The sequence below is a fragment of the Musca vetustissima genome, unplaced genomic scaffold, assembly GCF_032173495.1.
Source record: "Musca vetustissima isolate MV318-11 ecotype Yass unplaced genomic scaffold, APGP_CSIRO_Mvet_v1 utg35957, whole genome shotgun sequence".
NCBI lineage: Eukaryota > Metazoa > Arthropoda > Insecta > Diptera > Muscidae > Musca > Musca vetustissima.
Window position 1 is genome coordinate 47085 of NW_026875689.1, and position 20494 is coordinate 67578.

General features: G+C 34.7%; 3 protein-coding genes and 6 non-coding genes across 9 annotated transcripts; 3 read left to right on the forward strand and 6 right to left on the reverse strand.

The window, feature by feature from the left end:
* Positions 1 to 1604: 1604 nt before the first annotated feature.
* LOC133338210 (protein hemingway) lies at positions 1605 to 7242 on the forward strand. Its single transcript, XM_061546393.1, has 4 exons — positions 1605 to 1790; positions 1858 to 3092; positions 6761 to 6911; positions 7114 to 7242. Exons 1-4 carry the CDS (start codon positions 1605 to 1607, stop codon positions 7240 to 7242), a joined length of 1701 nt encoding a protein of 566 aa, XP_061402377.1.
* Positions 7243 to 7484: 242 nt separating this feature from the next.
* On the reverse strand, positions 7485 to 9720 carry LOC133338211 (3'-5' exonuclease-like). Its single transcript, XM_061546395.1, has 5 exons — positions 9392 to 9720; positions 9097 to 9324; positions 8887 to 9028; positions 7723 to 7824; positions 7485 to 7648 (listed from the first exon to the last, which is right to left on the reverse strand). The coding sequence occupies exons 1-5, from the start codon at positions 9718 to 9720 to the stop codon at positions 7490 to 7492; spliced, it is 960 nt and encodes a 319-aa protein (XP_061402379.1). The 3' UTR covers positions 7485 to 7489.
* Positions 9721 to 12140: 2420 nt separating this feature from the next.
* On the forward strand, positions 12141 to 13349 carry LOC133338212 (nucleoporin Nup43). Its single transcript, XM_061546396.1, has 2 exons — positions 12141 to 12417; positions 12476 to 13349. The coding sequence occupies exons 1-2, from the start codon at positions 12141 to 12143 to the stop codon at positions 13300 to 13302; spliced, it is 1104 nt and encodes a 367-aa protein (XP_061402380.1). The 3' UTR covers positions 13303 to 13349.
* A 1465-nt stretch (positions 13350 to 14814) lies between these two features.
* Positions 14815 to 14886, reverse strand: Trnap-ugg (transfer RNA proline (anticodon UGG)). The gene has a single exon. It is a non-coding gene; the product is annotated as a tRNA-Pro (tRNA).
* Positions 14887 to 15587: 701 nt separating this feature from the next.
* On the reverse strand, positions 15588 to 15659 carry Trnap-ugg (transfer RNA proline (anticodon UGG)). The gene has a single exon. It is a non-coding gene; the product is annotated as a tRNA-Pro (tRNA).
* A 498-nt stretch (positions 15660 to 16157) lies between these two features.
* Positions 16158 to 16229, reverse strand: Trnap-ugg (transfer RNA proline (anticodon UGG)). Its single transcript has one exon. It is a non-coding gene; the product is annotated as a tRNA-Pro (tRNA).
* Positions 16230 to 16411: 182 nt separating this feature from the next.
* Trnap-ugg (transfer RNA proline (anticodon UGG)) lies at positions 16412 to 16483 on the reverse strand. Its single transcript has one exon. It is a non-coding gene; the product is annotated as a tRNA-Pro (tRNA).
* Positions 16484 to 17186: 703 nt separating this feature from the next.
* Trnap-ugg (transfer RNA proline (anticodon UGG)) lies at positions 17187 to 17258 on the reverse strand. Its single transcript has one exon. It is a non-coding gene; the product is annotated as a tRNA-Pro (tRNA).
* A 329-nt stretch (positions 17259 to 17587) lies between these two features.
* Positions 17588 to 17659, forward strand: Trnap-ugg (transfer RNA proline (anticodon UGG)). The gene has a single exon. It is a non-coding gene; the product is annotated as a tRNA-Pro (tRNA).
* Positions 17660 to 20494: the final 2835 nt, after the last annotated feature.

Here is a 20494-nt window from a genome sequence, read left to right on the forward strand (position 1 = left end):
ATGGTACCCTTATATGAGGGCTACACGAAAAAATCGACATATATTTATAATTTTTTGTGGAGAGATTTGATACCTAATAAGAACTCAAAGTACTAAATTACAGAATCCGGTCAAAACCCCCCAAAAACTGAAAATTGGGAGGTACCGTTCTATGGGGGCTACCAGAAAAAGTGGACCTATATTTATAATTTTTAGTGGAGAAATTTGGTATCCAAAAAGAAGCCATTTTACCAAATTTCAGCGAATTTCGGTTGAAAAACGCGCTCAAGAACCCCGAAATACTGAAAAATTGGGGGTACCCTTATATGGGAGCTATGTCTAAACGTGGACCGATATAGCCCATCATCGAACTATGGTGGAGGGTATAAAAAGGCAGCATGGCCAATAACTTATATTAACTTATATATAAAAAAATCCAAACAAAGAATAAACTAAATAAATTAAAAATACATAAAAGTAAAAAACTCTACATTATTCGATATTCTATGTACGTTTTTTATATGAATTGGCCTATATTTGATTTTTTTGACATCTCATTGGATGGCAAATGTTCGTACTAAACATTAGAAACATCAGTCGATCTTTGAGTATTACCCTTAGGCTCTTTATAGGTATTTGGATGGTCCTGGACGAATTTTCCAAACCGATCGGAGAATATGTTATATCAAAATTTTCCTACTGGTATTTATTTTTATAATAACATTCGGACCAAATTTGGTTCGAAGTACTCAAAATGGAAACACGGCTCGTGGTGGAAGATATAAAAGTTCGACCGAAAGTAATGACGTTTTTACTCGTATCTGTTTATGCTGCGGTATACTCTAGCTCAGTATGTTGGGTATTTGGTTCTCCATTTGTATGAAAATCGGCCGAAAATGTTCATGACATTGCCCCCATATAAAAGTTCCGATAGAGTTTAAGTATTATGAATGTTTGCCTCATAGTGGAGGGTATAAAAAATTTTGTCCTACCAAAACTAACTACGCTTTTACTTGCTAGTTATTATTTATTTATTTATTTTTTGTTTAATGTAAACACACTCTTCTTTGCAACTTTAAATAAATGTCATATTTACTAATACACGTGAGTGTTGAACCTGAACTAATCGTAAAACAGCGTTGAATGGAATAATACTAATAGTTGCCAAGGCTACACAGATGGCAAATGTTGCCAGGACAAAGACAAAGTCACATTGCTTTCTATTATAAAAAGGACACGTTGCCAGGATAAAGTCATAAATAAAATCACCAACAAATAAAAGGTGTTTTCCTTTGGCCGGTAATCAAATGAAATCAACGAAGCGATAAACTTATAGAAAAGAAAAATAACAACAACAACGACAACAATAACAACAAAGGAAATACAATTTTCCAAACGAGGAAATAGCCAAGTTATTGAATTATTGACAATGGCAACATATGTCCGTATGTTGCCATGGTATCAATAAATTAGCCACTGATACATTTCAAGAATTGGAAGAAAAAGAAAAACATTTTTCATTGTGGAGCTTGGGAAAAAGTTGTCATATTTTTCAGATAGGATTTTATTTTATTTTGGAATAAAAAGAACTTCAGAGGATTTATTGCAATTTTAAGGAAGACACCATGAGTGCTGAATCATTTATTTCAGATGAGGAACGTTATGCCGACGATACATTTGAACAAGAATCTGATACTGAAGTACAGGAAACAACTGAAATTGAAAGTGAAATATCAGAAGTGAGTGATGCCGAAGATAATGATGTTGGTGGTACAAATCTTGGACATAATTCGACCATTAATTCAAACAAGGTACATAACTCATGGCGGTTAGATGTTGAATTTTAAATGAATTAAAATTTTTAAATTATTCGTATAGGTATCATCAAATTATAATTCCCACCACAAAAGTGCTCCCATACAAACAGATGCCGTACCATTTGATAGTTCCTCGGATGAGGAGGATGATGTAATTGTTGGTCAAACATTGGTGGAAATTAATACACCATCGATGCACTTCCAAGAAGAGGAAAAGTTAAATGTCACCAGGCGTCGTGAAATTCGCCCTCTGAAATACCAAAAAACCCTACCACTGAAAAGTATTGATGAACAAAGTAACGATGGCAGTTCGGTGAGTGAAGAAGAGGAATCCCTTGATAGCGAAGAAGAAAGGGAATTTCAAAAAATACGTGAAATGGAGGAAAGTTATTTGTTACAAAAATCAGCCAAGACGCCGAAAAATGTTGACATTAATAATAGTCAACAATTAGAGAGTTCAACATCGAAATCTAAAAGTTCAGCAAGTGAAAGTTCAGATGAAGAAGAAGAGGAGGAAGATGAAAATCAAAATGTGGTTACTACTAATACTTTAGAAGAAGAAGAGGAAGATAATGATCAGCAGGAAGTTCCCTCTCAAACTGAAAATAAATTAATCCAGGATAATGATGTGGATCCCATACCAGAATTAATAGATAAAATCATAGAACAATTTACGCCCAAACCTCAAGTACCACAGCAAATACAAACAGATTTTGTTGAAATTGTAAAAAATTCTCTGACTAATTTACAAAACCAAAATGATAATGAGGAAAAGTTCGATACCATTATTACGGATGAATTGCCACAATCACATCGTTCCGAAGATTCTATACGCATGACCTTCAGCTTTGAACCCAATCACATTTTAAGCCCAGAAAATATTGCAAAGGCATTTTTCGATGCCATGAGTGCTACGAATATTACCTATGCCACGCAAAAACATTCTCATTCCAAAGCAGAGGATCAACAGGAAAATGATGAGGAGCCCAAGGAGATCAAAAAAGAAAACGATAAAATGAATTCCAAAAGTAAAAGTGGATCTTTCGAAGAGCCGAATAAACAAAATCGTTCAACAGGTGTGGAACATGGTGATAATGAAATTGAATTGGAATACGAAGAAAAATCCGAACAATTATCTCAACCGGCTGATGACAACAATGATTATGACGATGAGAGTTATTATGATACACAATTTGAATATGAAACAACCAGCAAAACTCCCAGCTGTTTTAATTCCGACGATTATGTTTTCCATGCTAACTTTATAAGACCTTCACCAACAACGGATAGATTCAGGTAATATTGAGTATTATTTTGAAATGAAAAAGCAAGAGTAGATCTTATACTCAATAATGTAGGTAAGATATTATTAATTTCTTCCGGACTCTTGAATCAATTACAGTATATCTTACATGAAACTGGAACGATCTTATCGAAATAATATAATCCGTACATGAATTATATTGAACAAGTTCGTGAAATTGTATATTCTTCACCATAAGCTGGAGTGTATATTAAATTCATTACTCCTTTTAAACACCTCGAAATATTCACCGGAGACCGAAGATGTGCGTCAGTCTATTAAAATTTCTATAGAGCTCGCAATATTTAAACAACTTGGGTCCCTCAAAAACGCTACCCACATTATTTAATGTTTTGGAGACTATTCAGCCGAATTGGCTCTAATTTTGATTTTTTTTACTGACTTGGTGTCGAAACAGTATAAGTTCTAGTTTTGTTATAGCCGCCTTATATCTGTACCCCCAATTTTCGGTATTTTAAGGATTTCAGATTTCAACGTATTGGCTGTTATTACATATTTTTGGTTCTGTTTATACCCCCAGCCTTAGGTATAACGTGATGGCAAAAATTTGCCTCATATTGGTTTTATACCCATGTATTTTTGGAACCGATCCATTCACACAATTTACAGTCGATTTACAATTGATGCCCATCCATATGTCCGGCTGGTGTGCAAGACAGCTCTCGAAGAAACCGATGTCGTTCAAACATTGGACATCGTAATATTTCTTCCAAACGTAGTTAAAGTTCGAGGTTGGATAATATTGGTCCACTTCTGGTACCTCCCCCACAAAGAGTAAAATTGTTCAATATTTATAAGCCCAATATTAGGCTAATGGTCCGATTTGATCCAACTGTTCACATCGTTAGATTTCTTTCATCTGAAATTAATTTTGAGAATGGGGAAAATCGGTCCACTCCTTGTGATACCTCCGCCACAAAATGGTCAAAATTGTGCTGAAATGAATTTAATTTTTTTTTCAATATTTTAACCATGCCTATATATTGTTGGGAGATGGGACTCCATCTGGTACATACAATGGGTAAAAATTTTGAAATTTGTTAATCCAATAACAATGATGCACATCGTAATATTTATTTCAATCCTAATTCAAATTGGAAGATAGCACCCACCGGTCCACTCCTTTTTTATTCCAATATCAAGATAATGGAATGTCTGATTTGATCCAAATTTTGCAAAACCTGATATTTTTCCAAAACTACTTTAAATCCACCATGAGGTACACAATCAAAAACTTGAAATCGATCTGGACCTTTATATAGGCTTTATTACATGGTACATGCTAAGAGAAAATGAAATATTAAACTACAGGTTATTGGGAATCTGGGCTAGGACCAACTACATACCGAAATCCTCAAATTCTCAAAAATTGGCGACACAGTTTTGTGGGGGCTATACCAAATTGCGGACATATATCGATAAATTTTTGTAGAAGGATTGGTCACCCAATTAGATTGAAAAACGTATCCAAAACACGAATAATGGGAGTAACGTAATATGGAGGCAACTCCAAAACTTGGACCAATATTGACAAATTTTTGATAAGGAGATTTTGTACTTAATTAGAGTCCCAAATATACAACCGATTCGTTTGAAAAACGTGCCCAAACCTATCAAAATTTCGAATATGGGGGAGAACGTGATATGGGCGGTACCCAAAAAAGTAAACCAATATTGATAATCTTTTCTTTATAGTCGACGAATAGGTGTACTGTGTCGATGTGTTTTTCGTGGGTTTCTCCCAGGATCTGGCGCAGAGTGAAAATCGGGTTAATGGTGGATTTGCCAGGCCTGAAGCCGCATTGGTATGATCCCATATTGTCGTTGACCCTTGGCTTCAACCGTTCTCACAACACGCTGGATTGCACTTTATATGCGATGGGAAGGAGACTTATTCCTCTACAGTTGGCACATATCGGATTCTCTCCTTGTTTGTGCAGGGGACACACTATGCTGAGGTTCCAATCATTGGGCATGCATTTCTCTAGCCAAATTGTACTGATCAGCTTTAGCATGCTCCTGACCAGCATCTGACCACTGGTCTTGAATAGTTCGGCATAGTTCCATCGGCACCTGCTGATATATTGTTCTTCAGCCGATTAATTGCTACTCTGACCTCATCTTGGCTAGGTGGTATATACTCTATACCGTTCTGGGGTATCTTCTTCGCCGACACCATTTGATACCAGAAGCTTTTCAAAATGCTCCTTCCTGATCCTCAACACGCTGTCTGTATCTGTCACCAGGTTTCCTTCTTCATCTCTATAGGAGGGTGTGCCTGCCCCAAAACCTTCGGTTTGGTGTTTTACTAGTTGGTAAATTTTCCGGACTTCATTCTTAATCCTGTACATATCGATTTGATCACGATCACGTTTTTCTTGTTCTTTCTTCTTTTTTCTGAAAACACTTTTCTCCTCTCTCCCTTTCTCCTGATAATTTTCTATCGCATTACGTGTAGCTACTGTCTGCAGTGTTGCCATATACGCTGCGTTTTTCGCCTCAGCAGCATTACGACACTGGTGATCGTACCACGGGTTTCTTGATGGTGGTTTTTGGTACTCAAGTGTTGGTTTAGCTGCAGTTTGTAGGGAGTGGGCAATTCTTTGCCATTGTGCTTCTATATTATTATCGGGACAAGGAGTGCTTTCGTCAAACAGGTGGGTAAGTTGAGCGGAGTAGGCCTCGGCTACCTGATGTGTTTGCAGCATTTTGACTTCGAGTTTCCGTTTTGTGTTTGAACGCACCTTTGCTGCAACTTTAAGACGAGTGCGAACATTGGCTGTCTTTTGTCTGCTCATCTTTGTCTTCGGTCGGAGCGTGGGCGCAAATGAAACTGATGTAGAAGAACTTCGCTTTTATACGGATTATAGTAATTCGCTCATCTACTGGAGTGAATCTGGAGACGAGGACTTTTATTCTCCTATTAACCATATATTCGCTGCCAAATTCATGTCTCGTTTCATAGCAGCTATAATACAGTGCGTAATCATCTGATTTACATACTCCTGTCCCTTTCCATCGCATTTCCTGTAAGACAATAATATCGGCTTTGTACTTCTTGAGTACATCCGCCAGAGCGAACACTGCGCCTGATCTGTACAACATGCGCACATTCCAAGTGCAGATTCGCAGATCGTGGTCCTTTATACGTTTGAGGGGGAGGTCAATATTAGGCGGGTTTGGTTTTGTTTTTCTTTGCTTTTTCATAGTAGGAGGGGTTTTCCGAGGCAACTAACCCGACACCCCAACCAATTTTTTTTATAGTTCTTATGGGTGAACGCGCGGCACATACCAGTTCACTATTTCAATGGGTGATGAAAATAGCTACCCCAGGTGACACCGGGAGAGTGCAGTGTCCACAATTGATGAAAGAGGGACCAAGATAAGCCTGGGCTTCGACATGTTATCATTCGCCAATCAGAGCCGTTGCTTAGTATTTATCTTCCCCTACATCACCCAAAAAGAAAAATGGACTTGTGTCCTTTTCGAGTTAAGCCAGCGATGTCCGAATGTACCCAGCGGGTGTCCGAATGTACCCAAAGTGGTGAAGGGTATCATATAGTCGGCCCCGTCCAACTTTACTACTTTCCTTGCAGGTTTAAATTGACTTATATATTTTTTTGAATTTATTAATTTTCAGAGTCAAGCCACATCCAAGAAAAAGTATGAGTTTCTCTAATGAACGAATGCGTGAAATTGAACGGCATAATCAGATTTTATTACGTAAAATCCTCACACAAAAGCCGACCTACATAGCAAAAAGTGCACAGCACAAAGGCCAATCGAATAAGGTATGTTATTATTACATGTTATGTAATATTCACTCGAGAATTATTTATGTTGCTTACTTTTGAATTTATCATTGTTTTTTTAATACGCAAGACCAATAAGATTTACATTAGGCATAATAATATAGTACATTTTTATATTTATGTTTAGTTTATTTAGGCAACAGTTTTTAACATCCTCAACATTTTTCAGACAACTTCCCAGACAAATCTACGACTCACAACATCGGCTGTTAATCGTAAAAAACAACAACGGCAAATTGATTTGGATAATCAGGTATTAAAACGTAAACTAGAGGCTATAGCTCTACGACGAAAACCGCTGATAACATAAGTTATTTTTTTTGATTTCCTTCCCCCCATCTGCGGTATACAATTCCTATACAAATAAATATATTTTTCTGATCTATAATATATTAATTATAATAAATATTTTATTTTTTGTCAAAACTTTATAATAATTGGTTTTTGTTTTTCTGCATATAAATCTCTCTCACAAATATAAACAATTGAATACCACAATAGATTCTAAGGTTTAACTTAATATTATAAATCAGTCAACAGGGGTCTATTTTATTGAACTAAATTGCAACTTCTTCAGCTTTTTCATTGAGGAAATTTTCACCCAATGCTTTGACAGCTTTAAATGCAGCCTCACCATTTTTCTCAATGAACTTTGCTTCGTTTTCTTCTTTAAGTTTGGCTCGTCTTTCTATCTCACGATAAATTAATTGACCAATCTGTGGAAAATGGAGACAATTATTAGTTTTGAGTATTACAAAAAAAAAATATATGATTTAATTCAAAAACTTACATAAACATCGATGGCAGCGTACATCAATTGATCCTCATCCAATGGTATAACATGCCATTTGCTCATACGTACTTTTTTGTTCTTATCGATGGCCTTTTCAACCTAATATTTGAGAAGAAAAAAAAAACAAAAGAAAGAAAAAAAACAAAACAAACAAACAAAAACAAATTAATACGAGTGTTTTTAAAGGTTTTAAATACGGATAAGACCATATTCGAATAAGATTTTGTCTTTTAAACACCAAATAATATTTTAGAAAATCTGATGGCACTCAGAATATGAGATTGACAATTATCAAAACCAAAAGATTTCTTAAAAAATTAGGCCGAAGTTTGCGAGCATTTGTATTAAAATTTAACACTGATTTCGATTGGATCGACTCCTGAGGTTCAAAACTGCACACAATGGAGTTATTTTTTGTCATGGAAACCACCAAAGCGCATACCAGCTTCCATCGAGCTCTAGTCAATGTAAATGATATTAAAGTTCGTTTAGATTTAAGAAATCCACCCGATCGTAAATGTCAATTTCATAGCGTGTAGTCAAATATAATCCACTGGATTTGTGAACAAAACTAACGCGAGGTATTCTCTATGGAATTGACGTTGCAGGGTATATTTATAGATAAGTAAATACTGAAGAGCCCCATAAATGGACGACGATACAACTGAGAATAATGTCGGAATGGAATGAAGAGGCATCCAAGATCTCAAAATGTGTATTCTTAGATGAATACATAATACACTGGTGTATTATTAAAGGGGACTGATGTGATTAATTTGAAGGGGACTGAATCGACACCGATAAAATGGATTCAGATTTCTAATGATATATTACTTTAGAGAATTTTAAAAAGCATGGGAAAATACAAGTTTATCGATGAAACTTTGGCCCTATGTATATAGTTGTAATCAGGGTCCCTAGAACTACTTAAGGTAAAAATTGACTTAAGTCAAGTTTAAGGGCTCCACTCGGATCGCTTAAAAATTGTAAAGTAAAATAGTAAAACGGCAGTTTTTAACAACATATGTTCCGAACCTTCAAGGCTCATATCTCGGGACGTATGCATTTCCCCCACATAAAATATATATATCACTGTAATAAGCTCAAGGAGGAGTGGAGCCCCTAAACTTGATTTGTTAATTTTTTTTTAGATTCTCTTACCACATAATTCGCCAAACGATCTAAACTCCAGCGTCCGCCAGTTTCACACACTTCATTGCACCAGACACCCAAATCCAAGCCGTTTACAATCAAATCGTCAGAATTAATTTCCGGAAAATCTCTACCCAATTTTCGGAAATCACTACAAATAAAAACAAAAAATAAGTATAACTACACATTTCCCTTTAAGTAAATAATTCAAAAACGTACTTCTTAACATTGACACCATGTAAACGAACTCGCTTATGTTTGAGCAAAGCGACAAGAGCTGCAGGCAATTTTTTGAGATTCGTCAATTGAAATATATAACAACACTTTTCGTCGGCACAGATTTGTATCACAGCCGATTTGCCAGGGCCAGTTTTAAATGAAAACGGCCATTCCATGTCAAAGGCAATGGGAACCAAACCATCACCGGGCTGTTTTTCAACAAATTGTCTGTAAACAAAACCAAAAATAGTTACAGTTGCTATTTGATAAGAAGTATTCATTAATCTCTACTTACATTAAACTATCTGAAGCTTCGGCAATTTCATTGCCATCTGTATAATATTTAATCGCACCGCGATATTTAACAAATGCCAATTTCTTTTTCTCCTCTTTTATGGGTGATGGCGCAGCACCACCTTCTTCAGCCATAGATTGTGTATTTCTTGTACTCCGGGTGCTGCGCCTCTTTGGTGGATTCTCTTCATTTTCTTTATCTTGTTTTGTCTTTGTACAAAAGAAATGTATAATACTGTTTGCTGGAATTGTTTTGAATTTCTTCATTACCTTCTTGTCATCATCTTTCGTCTTCATGGCAGTTTGTAAATTACGTTTGCGTGGTGGCATTTTTGTATTTATGTTTTCTTTAACAACCTTATATGTTCAACAATAACGACGGAATGGCTTTAATGGTGGCAACAAAATTGATATGTTTACAATTATGAAGCGCGCCAAAATGCTTTCTTGCGTTACCAACTACATAATATGCAAACAGGGCGTTTTTACATTCTCTCAACTAAATGACATGCGTGAAATTGGTACCAACACGTCAATTGTACACAGAGTTAAAAGACTTTAGGTTCACACGGGCCAGGGATGTGTGATAATCGTGTCTATTTTATAAAAATCCGCATTTTGTATGCCTGAATGGATTAAAATACAATGAACCATGGAAAATGAAAAGACAGAATAACTTTGAAAAAATGTGAAAAATAAAAAAATACTTTTTAACTTAATATATATATAACTTCTGTAGACGTCGGGCATGACTTTCTTTCAATTGTACGTCCGATTCCAAAAATTCCGAGGTGCCAGACGTTGGCCGAGTATGACTCGGGTCGTAGACCCCTCAGTCGTGGAAACGACCTAAATTTGTATGTGTCGTTCATGACTAGAGATGGTATTTACCGGGTAAATACTCAAGGGGTGGGGGCTATATCAAAACTTGGACCCCGGGACCCCATTTAGGATTTCTATATTTGATTGGACATTAAAAACATGTGTGCAAAATTTTGGCCGCCTATGTCAAGTGGTTCGGCAGTTAATGAGTTTATACCCAATTTTTGGGTAAATACTCAAAATAGGGGTACCTTTGTATGGGGGCTACAGTAAACGTGAACCTACATACATAAAAGTTTACATAGAAATTTGGTACCCAAAAATAATACTCTGTGTCAAATTACAGCCAATTTGGTTGTAAAATGTGTTTAATAGACAAAAAAATACCTTAAATCGGGAGATACGGATATATGGGGGCTATATTCAAACTTGGACCCAGGGACCCCATTTTGGATTTCTATATTTACTTTGCATTAAAAACATGTGTGCAAAATGTTGGCGGACTATGTCAAGTGGTTCGGCAGTTAATGAGTTTATACCCAATTTTTGGGTAAAAACTCGGGAATTTACCCACGTTTTAAAAGTATCGTAAAACTTTCCATTCTAAATCGATTTGATAACAGAAACACGGAAATAGGGTGTAAGATGTTGTATTACCGATTCAATATAGTAAATACACAAATAAATACCCACAAATGGGTATTTGCCCAATTTACCGGGTATTTACCCTTTCGGTATTTACCCACTGCCCATCTCTCTTCATAGCGATCGGCGCGATATTTTTGCCCTCTAGTGGGGTAATTGTAATACAAAACAAATCAATATACCTAGACATCTGTAATTATCTTAATATATCTCCCACATCCGAGTATATAGATCAATATAATTTGTAACAATTGAAATATCAACCACTCCTCTTGGATATAGTATCAACTGTACAGGTCTATGTCCTTCAGGATTAAATGTATACGCCATCGAATAGTAATGTCAGTCAGTCTGGTCGTTTGACCCGGTAAACATTGACTGATCTTCGTCAAAACAGTCATGCTTACTCCATGGTCAGACACCTTTCTCTGTGTACAATTTCTTGATGTGCGGGTCATAATTGTGGCCTCTAGCAAACAGAAAAAAACTCAGTTGTTGGTCCATTTCATCTCCAAATTATTAACGGATCATTACCAAAAACAAGAACCAAAACCACTCCTACATGCAAAATTTCGTGACGATTGGTTCATAACTGTGGCCTGAACAGACGGACGGACACATATGTCAAGATCGACTCAGCTAGGTAAGATATGACGATCAGTATACTAAATGGTGAGTCTAGGACTAATATTTCGTGGCGTTACAACTTACTACATAGATGTGTAGGGTATTAAAATAAATTTTTTTGAAGCTCTTGAACTCTTAAAAATCATTTTAAACACTTAAAAACCATTTTTAAAACAAAAAAATATTTTATGTGTTTTATTGAGGTTTACTTTTGAAACCACGAAATGAATACCCCTGTATAACTTTTCAGAACCTAGAACAATCTTCTATTTTTACCAGCTTTGCTTTTTCACATATTTACTAGTTTTTCCAGAACTTGTATTATTATTTTCAACTCTGAGAGCAATTTTGTCATTTTACCCTTTTATCAGCTTAACTACTGAAAAAGTACGGGAACATAACATATTTTAATGTAGTATGTAGAATACGTAAAAAAATATTAAATATTTTATCACATATATTTTTTTTTGCTCCAATTTAACCTACTGTGCAATACACTTTCTTATTTTTCTAGTTGGCAACGCGTGTGCGTCAACAACAGATGTTCGTGTTTTTGCCGCTTTTTGCACAACATAACCCCAAATAAACAAAATCAGAGTCATAGTGAATAAACAAAAGTTATTGAATTAATAAATTATTTTTAAATAAGAATAACCATGGGTGATGCTAAAGTCAATACATTCTTTATCTCGGAAAAAATTTCCAAGGTGCGATGGGTACCAGAGCAGTTGCGTGAAAGTGAACGTTTTCTTACCGGCAGCTGGGATATGCCAAAGAATTTTGTGCGTATCTGGCGGTTGCATCGAAATCAATACGATGGCTCGGAATATAATGAATTTGTTCCCAGATGCAGTGATAAATTGGCTATGAATGGCGATGTTACGGGCATAGAATTTGTTACCGATGAAACGGTCATTGTGAGCTGTAGTGATGGTAAGTTGTTTGAACACACAGTATACCCCCCAGTTTTAATAATTTCCACACCCTTAAGGCCGCATCAGTTTGTTAAAAATTAAAAAGGCTGTGGAGGAAGATGTACTCCAAAGGGAGGCGCATAGTGAAGTTTTGCACAGTTTTAAAGCCAGTGGCAAAAATACCAGTTGCACGTCGATTTCTGTGTATGGTAAAGATGTGGCCACAGTTGGTGAAGATGGTCGTTTGAATATTGTTGATACTCAGGCACATTTGGCTGTGCGACGTTCCATAGAAGCCGATAGTTGTTCACTACTCTCTGTACTATACGTCAATCCCCAAGAAGTCTTGACTGCTAATCGTATGGGTATCATACGTATGTTTGATATAAGATCCTCCTCCGATGGCACTGCGACTTCAGCATTTATGACCTCGTGTGAAGATGATAAACGTTGCAACTATGTTTCATGCTTAACATCACATCCAACACAACCACATATTGTTTTAGCCGGCTCTGAGGAAGGTTCCATTACAGTTTGGGATTTAAGAAATCCCGGATATCCAGCTTCATATTTATCTGCACATACTAGTCCCATAACCGATATTGGTTTTCATCGTTCCGATCCATCCAAACTATTCACAACTGCTGAATCCGGTGAACTTTGGTTGTGGGCACAACATCCCACCATGAGTGGTGGCGTACACAGAGCTATGGAAACATCGGCAACAACTGCAACAGAAAATACCAACCCATGGTTGAATGGAGAACGTGCTAAGAATCGTATAAGCGTCACTGCCCTTATGACAGATTTACGCAAAGCAATTAACTCATTCGATACACAAAGTTCGAAAATAATCTGCGGCAGTGATAGTGAAGCAATTTATTTTGTAGATAATATATTATAAGGCTGCAACAATTTTGACCCTGGCGGTTGGGATTGAGGCGAATGCAAAATTAAAGTGAAATTGTAAGATTTCTCAACTATTTTTTTTATAGGTAACAATAGTTTACGTTTTTTATTTCTTCTAGAATAACAAAAAGTTCGAAAATAAATGCAAATACAAAATGAAAAACAAAACCTTAATGATAAGAAATTCAAGAAATATTCAATGAACTCAATAGAAATAAGCAAGATTATGATTCAAATATTAATGGAGTTATTCCAAGACATGCAAGATTCAAGAATTAATAGTTTTTATTTCGGTAAGTTAATTAACATTATGTTTTATATATCTTTTGTAGAGATTTTATGTTAATATATTTATTTGATATTGAATAATTATAAATTACAATAACTTTAATCAATTGGGCCCAATCGCAGCATAACATCCCATGTAAAATTTGTACACAAGTTGTAGTTGTAGGTGGTCACGAAATTAAAAAAAAAAAAACTTTAAAAGTATTATTGACTATGTAGTTATTGCTATGGCGAAAAATTGATTCAACAAAATATTGATTATAGATCTCATCTTTGGACATTTCATACAATTTGGAGGCGATTTAGAAATTCCGTTCGACTGTCTGGTTGGCTGGAAGGTCTGCACGATAACTCTCGAAGGGAGTAACCGAGTTCATTTAAACTTTACACATCGTAGTATTTCTTCCAAATTTCAATCAATTTCAAACATGGGAAATACCGGTTCACTTTTTCTAGTACCTTCCCCACAAAATGGGAACGAAACTAATATTTTAACCATGTCTGTATAATATTGGAAGGTGGGATTTATCGAGCCTCTTTTTTTAGTACCTCCCACACTAAGGGTCAATATTTTTAAAATCTTATCTTAACCCAGCGAAATATTCAATTTCATCCAAACTTTGTAAATCATAGATCAAGTCCGAAGATGGGATCCATCGGACCAATCCTTACGATAACTCCCCCACAAAGTATAAACATTTTCAATATTTATAAATCTAATATTGAGCGAATGGAATGTCTGATTCGATCCATAATCATACTTTTACCAAATCTAAATCTAATTCCGAAGATGGGACTCTTCCGTCCACTCCATTTGGTAAATTCCCCAAATTTTGAAAAATTGTTAATTCAGTATCATGCGAACGGAATATCAGATTAGAACCAAACTATGCACAACGTAAGATTTTAAGCATCACTGTAAAATATTATAGGTTTTTGGTCCACTCCATCCGCTACCTCCCCCTCAAATTTTGTTAATCTAATGCCAACCGAGTGAAAGGTGCGACTTTAGCCAAAATCGTATATAAAAATCACTAAAGAAGTTTCCATTCAGCAGATATTGGGTTCAATTGTTTACGAAATAATGAAAAATATACTCCATTTTACACTATTATAAGGAATTCGATAGTACACTTCATACATTACTAATCGTTGTACAATTTAAATATTTTTGTTGGAAAATTTTCACATCCATAAAATAATTGTATAAAAAACTATCGGGCTCAACCGGGATTTGAACCCGGGACCTCTCGCACCCAAAGCGAGAATCATACCCCTAGACCATTGAGCCTCATGGCGGCTGTCATTATAACACTTGATCTGTCTTTTTTTAGTTCGGTACAACTGTTATACAAACGAAATATTGAAATGTTTCATTAACAATAGTGAGTACATATTGGAGTTTTCAAAAACAAATTGTAAACACAGCTGTATCTTTTGATATGGAACTTGTTTTTTTCATTTAAGATAAAAGTGGGTTTGTTGTGTTCGCTTTGTCACAGATCAACACTGTGATATCGATTTCTACGTGTTGATGCAATACTTATTTTCAAACAAAAACAACAATAAATTAGTCTTTAAAAATGAGAAATTTTTATTAGCTGTTTATATTTTCTTGTCAACATTTTTTTTTTTTTTGACAAAATGAAATTAATCTCATCTCTAGCTTTATATTTGCAGACCGTCGACATTTTTCTGTATTCTAAACTTGTGTTTTATAAAAAATGTAATAGGTGAAGGGGCTTTCATCTTCCGAAGAAACGATCAATCTTTTACTTTTCAATATGAAAATACACCAAAAGATCCACGAATTTTTGGTATTGCCAACTATTTACCGATTTTCAGCAAAGGGCCTTCATAGAAGTATTTAATTAAATATGTGCTTGAGAAGGATGAGTCCGTCCCCCCGGCGATGGGTTGGTTTTTTAAATGTTTTTATTTTTATTGCCTTCATTATTTCTTTTGAATGTACAGCTTCCACAAAAACTCAGCGGGCTCAACCGGGATTTGAACCCGGGACCTCTCGCACCCAAAGCGAGAATCATACCCCTAGACCATTGAGCCTCATGATTTTATGTTGAACCGTAGGTGATGTGTTGTTTTCTTCAGTTTATGTTATATTGGCGACAAAAATGAACGTATTCAAATACGTGTTGTTTTCAATCACAATTTGTATTCACAGCTGGTTTTCTAAAATATTTGACTTGTTTTAACTATCATGAAATACTTTTAAAGTTATTACTAATTGATATGTCGTTTTGTTTTGGAGTGTTATTGATTCATTTTTAAAAATTTATCGATTTCTTCACAATAACAAAATATAGCCATTTTGTTTTAAAGTAGTTATTTTTAAAGCTGATTTGTCAATATTATGAAATGGTCTTGTTTACAAAATTTAAAAGTATAGAGTATTCAGTCTTCCACGTTCAATTTAACAAAATAACAAATTTTATTGGGACTATAATTTTATGAGAAAATCTATTCTCAAAACTATTTATTAAGACTTTTAAATATCATATCTTTTGAGCAATATTTGCGAATAACTTCCACAAAAAAGACACTGGGCTCAACCGGGATTTGAACCCGGGACCTCTCGCACCCAAAGCGAGAATCATACCCCTAGACCATTGAGCCTCATAAAATAAATTTTCTCTAAAATGACATATAAAATTATGCAATTTTTTTATTTTGATAAATATTGCAAAATTTAGCACTCGTTTTGCATTATAAATGAGTTTAAAACTATTGAAAAATTAAATCGAATCTCACTAATATTTTTTTTTGACAAATTAAAATCAAAAATTCTAAAAAACAATGGGCTCACCCGGGATTTGAACCCGGGACCTCTCGCACCCAAAGCGAGAATCATACCCCTAGACCATTGAGCCTCATGTCATAAATTTTATGGCATATTTATTTTTAGTTCCGAATCACTTCAAATGTATTTAAAATTACACTGTGCAACAGAAATAGCAAAATATGTTGGACTAATTGGCTAAAATTAAATCCTATCAATCATAACTAGGATTAATATGATTGTACTGATTGTTATATACTACAACATTATATACACAATATTTTATGGTAAAACCCTTTACTTCAAAATTGATCTCAGATACCTAGGCCATCTTTTTATTCGACGAAAAATTATCCTCAACTAAAATGTTTTGAGATTTGAGAATAAGCCAGATGGATTCGAAGTCCAACTAATAGATTTTGCACTATTTTTAATTTCGTTTTCGTTCTTCAAACGCCCAAAAAAGCCCTATGCAACAGCTCCCATTATCCGCATCCTGAAATATAGACGTTATAACATTGTCATCCGATTCTTGTTGTTCAATTTCAAGCCTTAAAAATGGTGTCCACTGGTGTTCGCCAACTTTGGTGCTGACTACTTATGAACAAGATGTATTTAACTCTCGCAGCTTTATCCATATGTCAGGCCAGTTATTTTTCATTCGACCTGTTTAATTATTACTATACAATTGTATAGCTAACACATTTCTTATAGAAGTCTGGGGTTTGATGCATGTTGCAGGAATTTTCGTAGTGTAGTACATATTGTTAGCAACACAACATAAAAGTAATACTGGGCTCAACCGGGATTTGAACCCGGGACCTCTCGCACCCAAAGCGAGAATCATACCCCTAGACCATTGAGCCGCATGAAAGGATATTGAAATGTATTTTGTGAGAGCATAGCAAGTTTAAATCTCAATTTGATAAACGTCTTTGCAGCATCCAGATAAGATATCAGCAAATATGTTTTGTTTTTATCTTGATGTTTCATTAAATGCATTAATTAGAAAAAAAAAAAATAAATTCTCAATAGAAATTTAGACCTTGCCTAATTTAATCGTTTTACATTTTTACATATTTCAACAATTTTTGTAGCAAACCTTGTAGCTTAAAATCTCTAATTAAAATCATTATCATTTAAGCCTTACATCAGTGTGAAATGTGTAGAACAATCATAAAAATTCCAGACATGAGGCTCAATGGTCTAGGGGTATGATTCTCGCTTTGGGTGCGAGAGGTCCCGGGTTCAAATCCCGGTTGAGCCCTCAATTTTTATTACAAACACAGTGCATTATGCATTATTCACTTGAATATGCATATTTTACATGTACAATTTCATTCATGATGTTCACATTAATTTACATACAAACATTTGTGAGTAATTTGGTGTGTTGTGTTGCATTAGTAATTAAAAACCAAATTGTAGGCCAATTTATTTCTTGTCACTCTTGTTGTAAGTAAACCATTAACATTTGACCAATCGTTCAGGTGTTTTGTCTCGAGACAACTACAATTAGCCCTTATGGTCATATTAAAACGCGAGGATTATTGAATTTAGGTTTTAATTATTAGTAATTTAAAAACGTTTGTTACACAAGTTGTGTGTGTATCTTGCAAGGGAAACATGTACAGACTGAACAATTCATTTCTTTGACAAACAATGCATTCATAAAACCAATATAATATTGCTGTTTTGTTCAAATTTAGGCATTATTTTACTTCACCAATACATTTCACATGAAACGATTTCCATAGTGCCTTCTTAATGGAATTTATCTACTTCGGTTCATTGGAGGCCAACAAGATCGTTAAAATCTTTAGATATTAACAAAACGTTTCCACATTCTCTCTACGAGAAAATACGTGGATCTTGAGCAGTTTCATTTTACACCCAATTTTTGCAATTTTCTGGTAATTTCGCTACAACCATTTGACGTCAACACATTCTCATGTTGGATGACCTAGTTATCATCTAATCGAATTCCCACAATAGTACCTCCCTAAGGCTTTTTCCAAAAAATTTTGTACACTTCATGTTTGCCAAATTCAGAGTCTGTTCCATTACTGTCATATTCATAAAATTCTTCTTATCTGCACTCAGAACCACTGTCCAAAGCCATTTGAATTTCACTTCTAAACACAACTAATATGCTTCTCTGGTGATCAATGTCAATTCTGATTTTCTATTTCCTTCCACTTCTTGGAAACAACGAGTATTTTCACTCTTTCTTGTTCTGCAATTCCATGCGAAATGTCCGATTTTACCGCATTTAAAACACCCATTACTTTGCTTTTATTTCTTTTTAATTTCGTTTCCTTCATTTCATGTATTTTGGCATAAAGAATACTCGAAGATTCGTCATGTTCTTTCGGTTTTCTCTATTCTGAAAATGTTCACACGCTAAATTTCCAGTTTTGGCAATTCGTCCCTAACAACGACGCACTATGTCGCGAGTTCATATAAACAGCGGCCAAAAATAGAAAGAGTTATCGTAAGTTTATGAAATTTGGTACATGTGCTTATTATTGGGCTAAAGAGCAACTGACAGAAAATTGATCGGACCAAGATTTGGTATACCTCCCATACAATGGGTCTTGAGAATGTCACTCTTTTTGGTCTATAAAATCTTTAATATTCCACCAAATTCAATGAAAATTTGCATTTTTTTTATTTATTTTATTTACTTAGGTCTATAAAGAAACTGACCAAAAACTGGATAGATCTGACCAAGATTTGATATACCTCCCATACAAAGGGTCTTGAAAATATTACTATTTTGGGCTATATAATCTTTAATATTCAACCAAACTCAATGCAAATAGGCAATTTACATTTACTTATGCCTATAAAGCAACGGACCAAAAACTGGGTAGACCGGAACAAGATTTGATGTACCTCCCATACAAAGGGCCTTGAAAAATCCGCATTTTGGACATTAACATTGTTTATATTTATCCAAATTCCATGAAAATTTTCATGTCTTCATCCAAATTACTTCAAACTTGGGAGAAGGCAGTAATAGGTGTTGCAATTTAGTTGTTGGTCCATGTTTCAGGTATCTACCATACCAAAAGTCCCTAAAAAAGTAACTTTCTGTACTATAAAATCGTTATATGCAGCTATATTAAGTATAGTAGTTTTGTTTTTGTTATTTTAATTATAATAAAATATTTGATATACTAGTAAATTAGTTTTTTATCATTCACAAAATTTTCAGAACACACATCAGAGATATATATATATAAAATATTGTCTTCCCATATGTACGATTTAGTATCATGCATGTTATAAATTCCGGCCTTTACTTTATGGCTGTTTAAGGATATTGCAAGGTCTGATTGTAATATAAAATACTAAATAAAATCCTTATTTGACTCGGCTTTAACAAAAGTTCGGCCTGCTACTAATTATTTTGTGGCATGACTTGTTAGCGACTTGTGAAAGTCGCTCAAAAGGTATTGTACTGCACTTTGCATATCCCATGCCATTAACTAATATTATTCTGTATGAACTTTCCACAAAGGTAATTCATGTGCGACCTCTAAATTTAGATTATGTTTCTAATAATCTGATAAATAAGTATAATCTTCAAATTGACGGAAATTTTACTTAAAATCTATGTTTTAAAACCAATTCTCCCATATCTCCGCTTCGAATAACGTTTTTACCACTTAATTGCAAATTTTATGTAAAATATTGTATGATTACTATGTTCGGAATCCATCTTCTTCTTCCAATTTGCCCCTCAATAACTTATTTAATTTTATACATAACATATTGGACCATTCGCTTCTAACCATTTCATGAATATGCCATATTTTTTATAAGGTGATCACCAAAAAAGTTAAATAACTCTTAGGATCGCAGGTCTCCGCAGCTAATTTTTGTTATTTCTTAAATAACACACTTTTCACCATTCAAATAAAAAAAAAATAGTGCGAAACTTTTTGAAACTTTTTTTTAATAACCGTTAATTTGAATATTCATTTGAGCATCAGAAAAACGCCCATTTTTCGAAAATATGATAAAAAATCAGTTTATAAATAATTGTCAGATTTGAACTTTTGTAGAGGCAAAACTACTGACATATCGATATAAA

Bases quoted from the DNA above. Each gene is read 5' to 3' on its own strand.
- LOC133338210 (XM_061546393.1), top strand. From the start codon at position 1,605: ATGAGTGCTGAATCATTTATTTCAGATGAGGAACGTTATGCCGACGAT. The intron at 3,093-6,760 runs GTAATATTGAGT...ATTAATTTTCAG, and splicing joins CCAACAACGGATAGATTCAG to AGTCAAGCCACATCCAAGAA. The intron at 6,912-7,113 runs GTATGTTATTAT...ACAACTTCCCAG, and splicing joins ACAAAGGCCAATCGAATAAG to ACAAATCTACGACTCACAAC.
- LOC133338211 (XM_061546395.1), bottom strand. From the start codon at position 9,720: ATGCCACCACGCAAACGTAATTTACAAACTGCCATGAAGACGAAAGAT. The intron at 9,325-9,391 runs GTAAGTAGAGAT...TTTTGTTTACAG, and splicing joins GAAGCTTCAGATAGTTTAAT to ACAATTTGTTGAAAAACAGC. The intron at 7,649-7,722 runs GTAAGTTTTTGA...CATTTTCCACAG, and splicing joins ACGCTGCCATCGATGTTTAT to ATTGGTCAATTAATTTATCG.
- LOC133338212 (XM_061546396.1), top strand. From the start codon at position 12,141: ATGGGTGATGCTAAAGTCAATACATTCTTTATCTCGGAAAAAATTTCC. The intron at 12,418-12,475 runs GTAAGTTGTTTG...CACACCCTTAAG, and splicing joins CATTGTGAGCTGTAGTGATG to GCCGCATCAGTTTGTTAAAA.